The sequence below is a fragment of the Emydura macquarii genome, unplaced genomic scaffold (assembly GCF_026122565.2).
Source record: "Emydura macquarii macquarii isolate MOO-44397 ecotype Brisbane River unplaced genomic scaffold, CSIRO-AGI_Emac_v2 contig_1045, whole genome shotgun sequence".
Classification (NCBI taxonomy): Eukaryota; Metazoa; Chordata; order Testudines; family Chelidae; genus Emydura; species Emydura macquarii.
In genome coordinates, this window is record NW_027131182.1 from 15,470,655 (window position 1) to 15,483,609 (window position 12,955).

The following is a 12,955-nucleotide window of genomic DNA, read 5'->3' on the forward strand; positions in this document are numbered from 1 at the left end:
TTGGAAAAATAATATAGCAGAATACAAGATGTCCAATACATTATTTGAATGTTTTGAGGACATCTTTTTGTTTCTGAAAGTGAAGGAAGAACCAGGGGACATCTATTTTAGACTTCATTATGATGAAGAGAGAGGAATTGGTTGTGAAACTGAGGACTGAAGGCAATTTGGGGCAGTGATTAAGGAAAGTAATTCTAAGGAAAAGAAGGAATGGACTTCAAAAAAAGCAGATTTTAACAAACTGAGAATTGGTAAGTTAGATCCCATGGGAAGAAATTCTAAGGGAAAAGGGGAGTTCAGGAGAGCATGAAAGAACAAAAATCAGAAAGGCTAGCAATAAGAAGTTCTATAAAAATATTAGGAGAAGCAAAAAGATGAAGCAAAGCATAGGTCTACTACTTAGCATGGAAGGAGAGCTAATAATGGATGACATCAAGAAAGCTGAAGTGTTTAATGCCTATTTTACTTCAGCTTCATTAATTAAATTGTGATCAGACAGTTAAAAGAAAACAACAAAGGGGAAGGTACACAAACCAGAATAAGGAAATTACAAATTAAAGAATATTTAATAAATTAGATGTATCCAAGTCAGTAGAGCCTGATTAAATTCATCCTAGAGTGCTTAACGAACTAACTGAAGCAATCTCAGAACCATTAGAGGTCCCAGATGACTGGAGAAGGGCAAATATAGTACCTATCTTTAGAAAGTGGAACAAAGTTGATCTGGGAAACTAGACCATCCAGCCTAACTTTGATACCTGGAAAGATTTGGGAACAAATTAACAAATGGTCTGTAAGCACCTAGAGGACAACAGGGCTATAAGGAATAGCCAACATGAATTTGTCAAGAACAAGTCATGCCAAATCATCCTCATTTCCTTCTTTGACAAGATTACTGACCAAGTGGCTGGGGATAGGGGAGGTTCTACACAGTATATCTTGATTTTAATAATGCTTTGAGACAGTCCCACATGACTATCTCCTTAGCGAACTAGAGAAATGCTGTCTAGATGAAATTACTAATAAAGTGGTTGCATAACTGGTTGAAAAACCATACTCAAAAGAATAATTATCATTGGTTCTCTGTCAAACTAGCAGGGCATATCTAGTGGGGTCCCACAGGGGCAGTCTAGGTCCAGTACTATATAATATTTTCATGAAATGATTAGGACAATGGATTGCAAAGTATGCTTATGTCATCAAGCTGAAAGGGGTTACAAGCTGATGTCATCAAGCTGAAAGGGGTTACAAAAACTTTGAAGGCCAGGATTAGAATTCAAAATGACCTTGATAAGGTGGAGAACTGGTCTGAAATCAAAAGATCAAATTCACTGCACTTAAGAAAAAATCAAATGCAGAACAACAAAATGCAGAATAACTGGCTATGCAGTATACTGAAAAATATCTGGGGGTTATATTTAATATTGGATCACAAATTGAATAAAAGCCAACAATGGGATTTAGTTGCAAAAAAAGCTAACATTCTGACGCTGGCTGAGACCTCATCAGTGCCAAATAGTGGAACACTTATCTCGTGTCTTAGTTATGCGATTCCTCTTAATGATATTAGCTTTATTTTGTCAAAATGTCAGACTACTGTATCCAATGTCCATTTTAGCAAGGACGTGGACAAACTGGAGAGAGCCAAAAGGCATATATGGTAAAAGATTTAGAAAAACCATGACAAAAGTTTGAAAGTTTAGCATTTGTAGTCTTAAGAAAGGAGGCTGATAAGAGTCTTCAAACCTGTTAAAGGCTGTTATAAAGAGGATATGATCAATTGTTCTCCAAGTCCACTGAAGGTAGGACAAGAAGTAACCAGCTTAGTTTAGAAGAAGGGATATTCAGGGTAGGTGTTAGGATAAACGTTCTAGCTATGAAGATAGCTAAGCTCTGGAATAGACTTCCAAGGGAGGTTGTGGAATTCCAATCACTGAAGGTTTAAGAACAGGTTAGGCAAACACCCGTCAGGGAGGTCTTCTAGATACACTTAGTCCTGCCTCAGGGGCTGGACTAGTTGACCTCTGAAGGTCCCCTCCAGCTCTATATTTCTATGATTGTATGAAGGGCCTACAGAAGAGTCAAATACTGTTGCATCTTTAGTGCAAGAAAACATCTTTGATGAGGAGCACAGAATGGTTTTCAGAGTAGTCCCACATGGAGCTGCAGCCATAACACAAACACCTACGGAAGCAAAAATTGCCAAACCACAAGGCATTTTTTCCTCATTATACTAGTATCAGATATTCACCTGCACATACAGCCAGATTGTTCTAACTGCACAGAATGTGAAATGGTGGCCTTAACTCATTGCCAAACAGGATTGCTAACTAACTGGGATCATGTCTGTGAGTCTCTCTTACTAGTCAATACGAATGAATCAGTTAAAATTTAATTACTAGTTTCCTTGGATAATTTATATTAACTTTTTGCCAGGTTGTTTCACAACATTCTCAAACAATGAATAATATCAGGTTTTTAATAACATATTTCAAACAAAATTTATACAAGGATTAAGAGAGATGTTAAGATCTAATGTACAATTCCACTGAAATCAATTGGATTTTGTATGCTATCTATATTAGGTACATGTACAACATATGAAACCTGAATGTAAAAAGTCACAAGGAGTTTACTGGCCATATGAAGCAAGCATGCAAGTGCTTTACTTTATGCACAAGTAGCCCCACTGACTTCAGTGGTACCAATCATTAATGTGTTTGAAGCATCAGAAAAACTTAGCAGCTCATTCTGTTTACAGAACTCTCACCCAGTTCCGTTTTAAGACCACCACATTAGCGACAATCTATATTATATGTGTGGTACCCATACAAAACAAAAACACCAAAACCTCATTTTAGTTTTTATTTTTATTAGACAGGTGCAAAAGAGTATCAGAAACTTTGTTTTTTCTGAACTAAAAAGATGATTTGATCTTGTTGACAACATTTTATTTTGTAAGTAAGTTTTGTATGGCCAGAGACATGGCATGTCAAATTCCAGCTTGAAGGTAAGTTGCACTGCTTTATCATCAACTTCTTAAACAGGGGTCATTCCAGAAAATCCCCTTTTTAAATTACTCTATAAACTTGCAGCAACTCTGTTTCTCTGCTGCAATTCCACATGCAATGGAAAACCTTATAGATTTTACTATAATTCCTGAAGTATTTTCCTGACCAGTATGCTATTTCCATTATACTGCACAGTCCATTTTGACTCTCTGCTTCAATCCCTTTCCCACCACCCTACCTCCTTTTGAAAATGCATCTATTCACAGCATCAACATTAAAATATTCTGAAGCAAAACACTTATATTACAGGCATCAATGCAACACAACCAGGTTTATTTCCAATATGCAACTTTCATTCTCTTCCACAGATCAAGAACTTTAGATAAGAACATTTTTGCCTTTTGGGGGGAGAAGAGGGGGGGGGGGAAATCAATGCTGCCAGCAAGACAATCTGTTTTCCAACAGAGTCAGAGAAAAACCTGAAAAACAGTTAAACCTATACACTAGTCCTCAATGATGCAAGTTTAACTATACACTAGCCAGGCAGTGATTTTGTATTTGCCTAGCACATGGCTGGTTAATGTGTAGCAAGTGTCTTTGTAGCATTGTAATTTTTTGCCACAGAAAAAAACATATGTTTATCAAGAGCCAGTCAGTAAACTTTGAAACAAGTTAATACATCCAGTAATTACCAGATAAAGTGATATTTTTAAAGATATAACATGGTGACAGAAAATCCAGAATAAGTACATCTTTAACATTGCAACTGATCACACTAGAACAAACCAAGTACACATGGGAAGAGATGGTGATACTACCTATCACAGCTACAAAAGCATTCATTAGAAAATGTTGAAGCACTTTCAAGCACACTATAATCCACAACACTGACAAAATGAAGTGGATCTGTGGGTTGATTTATGTGAGATCTGAGCTGGGGGGAGTAATGAAGAACCTTTGGAAACACAACTGGAGTTTACAAAGTGCTGGCTAGATGAACAGAACTGTCCAAACCCCAAACGGTGTAAACAGCCCCATCTGCAGCCAGCAGCTAGTAAATAACCCTGAAGAAAGGAGGCCTCTAAAAACAACTACAGAGGAAAGGGAGAAAGGTACAGCTATTGGACACCTCCCTTTCTCCCCCCACAAACAGAGGTAGGGGAGAAGAGCCTTATATACCTAGTAATATCCTATCCCTTCACTGCAACAGCTGTCCAGAATGTAAAGCTGAAAATAACGTCCTGCACCCCTGTGCTTCTGCAGTTTGGTTACAAGCCGAAGCACAAACTGATCCCCAGCCAGGCTGGAAATCTACCTTCCATAATGGCCATCGGTAGCAGCCTGTGTCAGGACAGCGGACCAGCTGGAGCTCCGCTTTCACCTGGGGCAGCAATCCCACCCTATGCCAAGGCCCCTCCTCCACACAGAAGTCACCTCCCATGGCTGTGGCTGAGCAGGAACCCAGTGCCGCACCCCCAACCCCAACCTAAGCCCTTCGCCCAGGGGAGGGCGAGGGACGGGAACTGCTGCTGCTTCCCCCGGCCCGGACCCCCCCTCCCTTGGCCGCGCCTTAGTGGCAAGGTCCCACCCATCTCCCGCATGGGGCCGGGGTGGGGCTGAACTCCTAGGGCATCAGCGATCCCCCCAGCCCGCCCTCTTTAGGGCCCGGCCCGGCCCGGGGCGCCCCACGGCCCGGCCCGACCCCGTTTACCTCGGCTGAGATCAAGCGGGACGTTCTCCTCGCCGCTGTCGTTCCGACCTGCGGGGGAGGGGAGAGAAGCGGAAAGCCGGTTAGCCTGGGCGGGGATGGGGTCAGGGCAGCGGCGGCGGCGTCTCCCGCCGGGCCTAGCCGGGCTCCTTACCTCGGATGCGGAGGTGCCTCAGCGAGCGGGCGCGGAGGCTCACCGCCATGTTTACGGCCCCGCAGTCACAACACCGGAAACCTCGCCCTCTCTCGCGAGGAGACCGACGAGGGCGAGGAGCCGCTGCTGACTCCCGCCGCCCCCGCCGGGCGGGCTGTCGCGAGCGAGGGGGGCGCGAGGGAACGGGCGGCGGCGGCGGCGAGAGCGCGAGGCGCCGGGGGAGCTTGCCTGGGCTGGCCGTGGGGGGCGCCCCAGGCGCTGCCGACAAAGGGGGCCCTCGATCCTGCTGGCAGGCGAAAGTGGGGGCTGGGGGACCAGGATCCCACGGCAGTGAAGGCGGCTGCCCTCTGGGTGTACTTAGCAAATGGTGCTAACTGTCAAAACGGAGATCCCCCCTCCCCGCCCCGGAGCGGATAGAGCAGCGAGTGGAGGGAAAAACACCTGCGGCGGGGGGATGGATGCTGAGGGAAAGCCTTAGCAGAGACGAGCTGTGGGTGGTAGTGGGGTGTCCTGGCTGCCTCGCCTCCTCTGTAAAGACGGGAGAGGGTGGAGGGAGCCCAGCCGTCTGCCATCCCAGGATCAGTCGCAGGCGGCTCTGACCAGTGTTGCCAAAGAGCCACAAGACCAGATTGCTGCTGTTTAAAATACTTTTGCAGCCTTGTAACTTTAGCAGATTTCTCCAGCAGCTTTACCTCTGACCTGCCAAAGGGTGAAAGTGAAAGTCTTGATGAAAAGGCCCAAAATGGCAGATGCAAAGAAACATTTCAGAAAACTCCAGACTGCCCTTGTGTCCTGTCACTTACCCTGTTGGGCAGCCTTCAATCTAACTCTATGCCCTCCCTCCCCACAGAAAATGTGGCAAAATGCCTTCTTTACCAAGGGAGCTTGCGGTGCTGGGAGCTGACTTCCTACACAACTGTTCAGCTACCACATCTAAAGATGATGGTTGGGTTGGTCAAATGACTTTTTTTTTTTTTTTAATAGAACATGGCCAGTGGCTCTATCTGGGATATGCTTGTCAGGGCATTTTCATTTTAAGATGTGGAATAATTAAGAAGAGAAGAATGCAAGAACAAAATGAAACTCCTCAGTGCTCTTTTGGTTTTAAGTGCAATAATGGCCTGCATGTTTCCAATATAATCTATTGATGTATTTCTTATGTTTTATAAAATGCTAGTATTTAAGAAACTAAGCACATGTACAAAGATTAAAGTCAATTTGTTAACTATATGGACTTCCAAGACAAAAACTCTATACCTTCAATACCCTCATGCCTGCCCTATTCAAGCAAAAGCCTAAGTAAGCACAAGTCCTTTACAGCATTCCCTGAAGGTCAGGAAGCTCTGCTCTTGAAGGACCACGGATGAAGCAAGTTCTCAGTGAAAGGGCCTACTTATACGAACACCAATATCCTGATATTTCAGCCTATGGTCTATTACCTCAAGTGATGTTAACTGCTGTGATCACTAATGGGAAGAAAAGCTGGCTTCTCACATAGCCAGGATCCAAACCACATAAAGTTGTATCGATAAAGGTAAACACCTTGTATTACACTTGGAAGCAAATAAGTCAGCTAATAGTTGCTATTTGTTCCCTGCAGCTGACACTACTAACTAAGCAGATTGCTAGCCACATTCTCCTCTGTCTGAAGCTCACCAGGCATCCCTGGAACAATTGAAGGGCTAGAGGCATCCTGTATTCTGAACTTTGACAAATGATGGCTATACTCTAATATCAGGAGAGACACTAGCTTGTTCACCCTCTCACCAGGTTTCGCTCCTTAACCACCTTCTTCTAATCCTAACTTTCTTTCCAAATCAAAAGAGGCTGTCATCCAGGTTTGACAATAAAGTAGACAAGGTGTATATCAATAGCATCGCCACACAAAATTTTTCATAATTTACCCAGGTGACTAAACATACACATGGAAAAGAAGGGAAGACAATGCAACTTTAGAGAACCCAAAGGGAGAGAGCTTTGAGATCTCAACTCATCTACCTCAGACAGCATTTGCAAGTGATTTAGCAGAGCTTTGAGGTCCATACTGATGACATTTAAGATTAATCTAAAACTCCAGAGTCCACCTGTCTCTATTAGTGGACCAATGACATGACTTGTTTCTGTGAATTTTTATTTTTTTAATTGACTAATCTCATCCAACAGCAGAGCCTGATCCAAAACCCAGTGATCATTGGATTTCAGCCAATCATGGATTCAGTGGGCTTTGAGTGGGGTCCATAAGGCCCAGAAAGATTTAATTTAATATCATATATGTAAATTATGTGGGCACAAGCTATAAACTGCTTTTATAAAAGATTTTTCTACCACTTTTGCAGAGGGTGTAACAAGATAATGTAGTTATTAAAAGAATAATGATAAGCAATTTACATCCAAAATTTCACTTACTTTAACATTATAATCTGGTAGAAAATATCCTCTACATTTTAAACCAAATGTTTAAACTTTAAAATCCACCTATTTCTGAAAAAAATTGAAAAATAGCCATTTATTATGCAGAAGAAAAGTTTAAAAGACTCAGCCCACAAGCCACAACATTAAACTATGAATGCACACATTTAAAATAATAGCATGAGTCTCCTCAGGAGATCTCTGCACTTCTCAAAGTGCAGTTTTACTCTGACAAGTGGCTATATAAAAATAGCACCTTCTTACTCAACAGATCATCTTTCTCTGTATTTTTTCATCAGATCTTCAGCCAGTGCTGTCATCTTCTGCTAACTTTAATGACTAAAATGAGTTTTAACTACTGTTTGCAGAGCCAACACAGCTAAAATTGAATGAACTACAGATTGTATTCCACTCACATCATCAACAGAATTATTTACTGAATTTCAGTCAGTTACACCTCTGCAAATCAGTTGAAGGCAACAGATAATACAGATGTAATTGAAAGCCTAATTTAACTTTCAGTATCTTTATTATTGGCAGTGGTATGGGATAGGAAGAACCTAGGACCAATTCTCATAGCCTAGGCTGAACTTGCTGGATTAGGAGATGTTTAAAAATATCCTTTTTCTCGTAAACTGAACACTGATCTGAAAATCATCTTGTCTTTACAAGGATTCTGGCAATCGTGTTTGATAAAAAATGTGACCGTACCATTAAAATTGACTTCCTTTTTCTTTGTTACCTTTTAAAAATTAACTTAACGCTTTTGAAAGCCCTGGGATTGAGAGCTCTGAATATCAGTTTGATTTATCCATAGACCTGGGTAATATAATGTAGTTCTCACTTCCTCATACAGCTTTACCAGTATGCCTCACACTTTAGCCTGTAGGTGTGAGAGAAGGCATCAAGGTTATAGTATCAATTGCATCTTAGTCCTTCTTGAGTGCATCTCTGTCAGAACTAGTTTAGAGTACTTCATTATAGGTGGAATGACACGGTACAGTGGCTCTTAGACTGGCATTCTCGGCTGCAGCCCCTCCCAACCAACCATTCCCAATCGTATTAACAACACAGGCCCAACTTGGTTTTAGCACCTGTTTTCCTTCAGAAGCGCATGACAGTATAACTTTGCAGTTACACTGAAATAGCATCTTCAAAACAAAGTATTATTTATTCATTCCTTAAAGCTATAAAACACATAGAGCAAAGGGTAAAACCAATAAAAGGCCCACATGCATAGGTTTTTCTTACATCTTTGATCCTAGGTTCAGCTTTAGGAAAAGTAATCCATTTTAATAATCCAATATCTAGAGATATTCCCTGTTAGTTCCCCCCGCCTTTGTTTCCTCAAGGAGCTTTATCTTTGCCATTATTTTGGTTCTTGTGGGTTTCCCCTTTACAGCCTCCTTTGATTTAATTCATGGCCTACAGCAAGTTAATATCAAACAGATAACCTAAGGGACATATGCTATTTATAAAAAAACACTACGCATAACTCATTCACTCTCCAAAAATGGTAATTTCTATTTCCACATTGAGCCAATCCCAGGCCTTTCTGAAAGTAGCAAATAAAAAGTGCAGTTGTGATAAAGGTTTCATTATACGGAATTCTGATCCCTAGGAAATGTACCAGGATTAATTCATTTCACATGGGTCACTAAGCAGCCATGTAATGGCATTTAGTCACTATTAACCTCTGGTGTGTATTTGAACCCAGTTTGAACCTGTTATCTACAAATTATAAACTATGAATCCCATTACCAGTGCCATACAGGCACTTACTCACTTGTATTCAAAAGAACACCACTGTTCTCCCCAAAATAGGGTTAGTTAAAAAAAAAAAGAATAACTTTTAAAATGTGGGATAACGTTTTGCTTTGTTGAAAAACAAGTCAATCATCCAGCAGAGGGAACACAAACCAATGAACTCAATCCCAGAGCTCTGCTAACAAAAATTGAAATAAACTATGATGATGATGTACAAAGCAGTGTCATAACCAATGAGAGCCATATTAATTTTAGCTCCATTGAAGACAGGCAGAAAATCAATGTTTGCCACATTAAATAAAAGGTTGAGGTTTTATTTTCAAGCTTCAATTATTACAAAGAGAATAAATAATGAAAAGTAAAGTAGCATTAACTTCCACTTGGATATTTGCCAGATCTCCACAGAAGCATGCTGCAGAATGAGTCTGCTACCCAATCCAGTGACTTGTGAAGCTCATGCCCAGGGAAGAGCAGCCTTACAAGGCTTGAGAACAGCACACTTTGGACCATTCTGTACTGCCCACTCTCCTCATACTTTTGTCCCCTCCATCAGTAGCACTTGGAAGAAGCATCATGCCCATTTAGTTGTAAAATGACAAAGGTTCTTTACTTGTCAAATGTTCTGCACATTTTTACGAGCAAGTTGCCATTCACAGTGACATGTTTCTAGGCATAAAGGGAAGGGAAATATGGAAAGAAAAACTAGTTTTTTCATATAGAGGGGAAAAATTAATGCAGAAGAGAAAATGATGACATTGATCTGAGGACTTGTGTACATGAGAAAGTTTTACCTGTTAAATAAGTATAATTATACCAATAAAGTTAAACCGCTGTCGTTATACAGGTATACACGCTATGTGGACACTCTTATTCCAGAATAAGATTGGCTTTCTTTTTTGGTTCAGTTTAAAACCTTTTCAAAGAGACATAACTAATACAATAAAAGGCACTTTCACATGGAGAGTTATACTGGTACATTGGTTTAAATGGACACCTTAGCGTATACCAGTATAACTTTCCCATGTAGATAAATCCTGCATATGAGTACCATAAAATCCAGGAGCCCAAAATCAAAATAAATTTTCCTCTAGACTTCTATTTTGCTTTCGTAGTGGAGTTTGTAGACTTAACACAGTGCTTTTATCAGAAGGTCTAAACGAGCAGCTTAAACGATCTTAAAGGTGTTAACCTGTGTTTACACTACACTGTGGTAAGGCGGCCCATCGTTCAGTCACTTTTAAGTTAACTCAGTTGAAAAAGGGCAACTTTTTTCCCCATGTAAACATGGCTTTAATGAACAAACTACTTTATTCCATCTCCATCTAACCAGCAGATTTTAACGTTTTTTCTCAGATGTGAGACTTTACTACTGGGAAAGCCTTTGTCACCTCTAGTTTGGACTATTCCTCACTCCTACTCTGGCCCCGTTTCAAGCTCAAGTGCTGGGGGCATGCTGGGGTGAGACCATAGCGTACAGCACTACAGCTATAGCTAGGTTGCACAGCTATATCTAAAGCAGGCTTCTGTGCTGCCTAAGTAACACAGAGTTGTTTTAGACACACACTCCCCCACCGATCCAGAATCAGGAGGTACAAAGACATTTATAAGTCAGCTTTGTATCCCCCACTCAGGTGCAATCCTACCAGTGCTTGCTGAAATCTAAGAACATTCTTAAGGAAAAAAGGTGCTATACTTAACATTTTTTTTATTATTTAAGAATATAGATTGCAAGGGCAACACAATAGGTCCCTTGACTAAGGGAAGAGCAATTCCTAACAATTTTTTAATTCAATAGATATTTTTCTGGTATGCTTCAGATTCAGCAAAACAGCAGAACCTAATTGGATGTGATATTAAGGCAGCACTTTCAAAGTTTGTCATGCTTTAAAATAGGAACAATACATAGTCTTAACTGATTGCAACCAGGTAAAATATAAGTATTCCTTTACTACCCAGTTATGCAGAATTTTTTTTTAAAAAAATGCACATACACTATAAAGTATAGAATATCAAAATAGTGATAGATTAAAGCTTTTTCAAGTTATACAGCGGGTCTTGCTAATTCACTGTGTGGTTTGGTCAACTGTTATTTAATGCAACCATACATTTAGGGTCCATTCATGTACAATTATCCATGGCATTCTGCACCACATAATCATACTGAAGCTGTGAAAAGCTGCAGAACAGTCTGCCTGTGGTTGACATATTAATAAGGGAAATTTGCTCTGAGGCAAAAGCCTTTAAGAACCAAAACTGTTACATGGCTTCAGCTTCAGAGTATCACCACAGAGTAGAGGATGTATAGAAATGAGACACTTCACCGACTCAAATTGCAAATCACCTGATTCAAAACTTTAGTGACTGCAGAGACAATTTTCTTTTAAATTTTGACTGTTCTTATGAAAGTTGCAATGACAGCTGCAGACGCCTTTGATTATGTGCTTGGGTCATGACTGGCAAAATGCTAACATATTTATACCAATATTCTTATACACCTTATAGCTGTATGGAAATGGATGAACACCCTGAGTATGCTCACTGGAATCCATATATAGTGTAAGAACCGGCTACCTTTATACAGTCAGTATGAGATGGCTTATTGTGACCATCCACTCTAGTAATGAAAGGGGTAGAACAAAGTAATGGGTTGCAAAAGAAAACTCACAATACTTTTAATTATTTTCAGCTGGCACCAGTGAGAAGTGTGGTTACACATAGCCTCCCCTTTGAGCTCTGAGGAAAGCTCCCCAGGTGATAGTGAGAGAGGGAAGGTGCATTTGGCCTAATTTCATATTCTATGGGATAAGTGGCATGTAACTTGAAATACCAGAATCATGCACCTCTTTAGTGGTTGCTGAATCACTGAGCCTCTGCTTCTGTCACCCACTTAGTTAAGAATCTTGTATGAAAAGAGCCTTTAAACAGCACAGCCATAAATATGTGAAAGCACAGGAAGACAGGGACACAGGAGCAGGTGAGCAGTGAAGAGGAAGCAGGAAATCAAGGGACAAAAAAGCAGAAGAGCAGGGGACAGAGCATCATGGTCAAAGAATCAGGGGACAGTGGAACAATTAACAATTATAGGAATTAGGACAGCCAAGGATAGGAACATGGAGAGGAACAGAACAGAGGAGTTGGCAGGGAAAGGAGTACGGTGACAAGAAGATAGCACCTCTTCAAATCAATATAGAGACAGGAGATTGTGAAAGACTTGGAAATAGTGTCCAGAGTAGGAGAGAGAGATGGAGAGAGTGCCCAAAGGGGTGCCTGGAGAGCTGGCAGAACAAGGAGCTAAGGAATGTGGCCCTTCCATCAGTCAGGAGGAAAAGGGAACAGGATTCTCAGTTTGTGTGTGCGCATTTTGTAAACATTTCCCACCTAAAATGCATGCACACAAATGGGAGAAGCTGGCAGCTTTCCCTGTGAAGAGTTTGAAAATCAGAAGTTGGGCCAAAAAAGAATTAGAAAAAAAATTAAAAAGCCAGGCTTGAGGGTTGGGTTTTTTTTTTCCTTTCTCTCTCATAATACTTGTGTTTACCAAGCTGGCAATACTGCTGCTTTCAGGCTGCTGCTTTAGATAAGGGACACTGTAAATGTCCTATTTAAACAGCAGCAAACCCCTCAAAATAAACAAACAAACAAACCAACCCTATGTTGATATCATGGTCCAGGGAAATGTAGACAATACAATTTTAGGATTTTCCCCTATTTTTGTTGCATTCTATAATATCCTATAAATTCTAAGACTTTGTTTAAATACAATTGTTTTATAAGGTTTCAGCCACCAAAGCATAAACAGATACGCTGTGCAGTTGGTCTGCATAAAACTGACCCCAGTTCAGCGAAACACTTAAATGTGCGATTACTCTAGATTTAACATTGGAGTCACCCAAAATTAGTGAACAC

The 12,955-nt window shown here is 40.8% G+C and overlaps 1 protein-coding gene across 3 annotated transcripts in view; it reads right to left on the bottom strand.

The window, feature by feature from the left end:
- The window catches only part of RICTOR (RPTOR independent companion of MTOR complex 2), a 175,263-nt gene extending 168,914 nt beyond the window's left edge, over nucleotides 1–6,349 (bottom strand). Inside the window, exons 1-3 of one of the 3 annotated variants that reach the window (XM_067545554.1) lie at nucleotides 6,131–6,349; nucleotides 4,874–5,572; nucleotides 4,723–4,770 (exon numbers count right to left, since the gene is read on the bottom strand). In XM_067545554.1, the coding sequence (XP_067401655.1) occupies nucleotides 4,723–4,770; nucleotides 4,874–4,922 (97 nt within the window). In that variant the 5' untranslated portion in view covers nucleotides 4,923–5,572; nucleotides 6,131–6,349. Of the gene's footprint in view, nucleotides 1–4,722; nucleotides 4,771–4,873; nucleotides 5,573–6,130 lie in introns of those variants that run through there. The other 2 variants (XM_067545557.1, XM_067545556.1) reach the window with 2 other exon arrangements.
- Nucleotides 6,350–12,955: the final 6,606 nt, after the last annotated feature.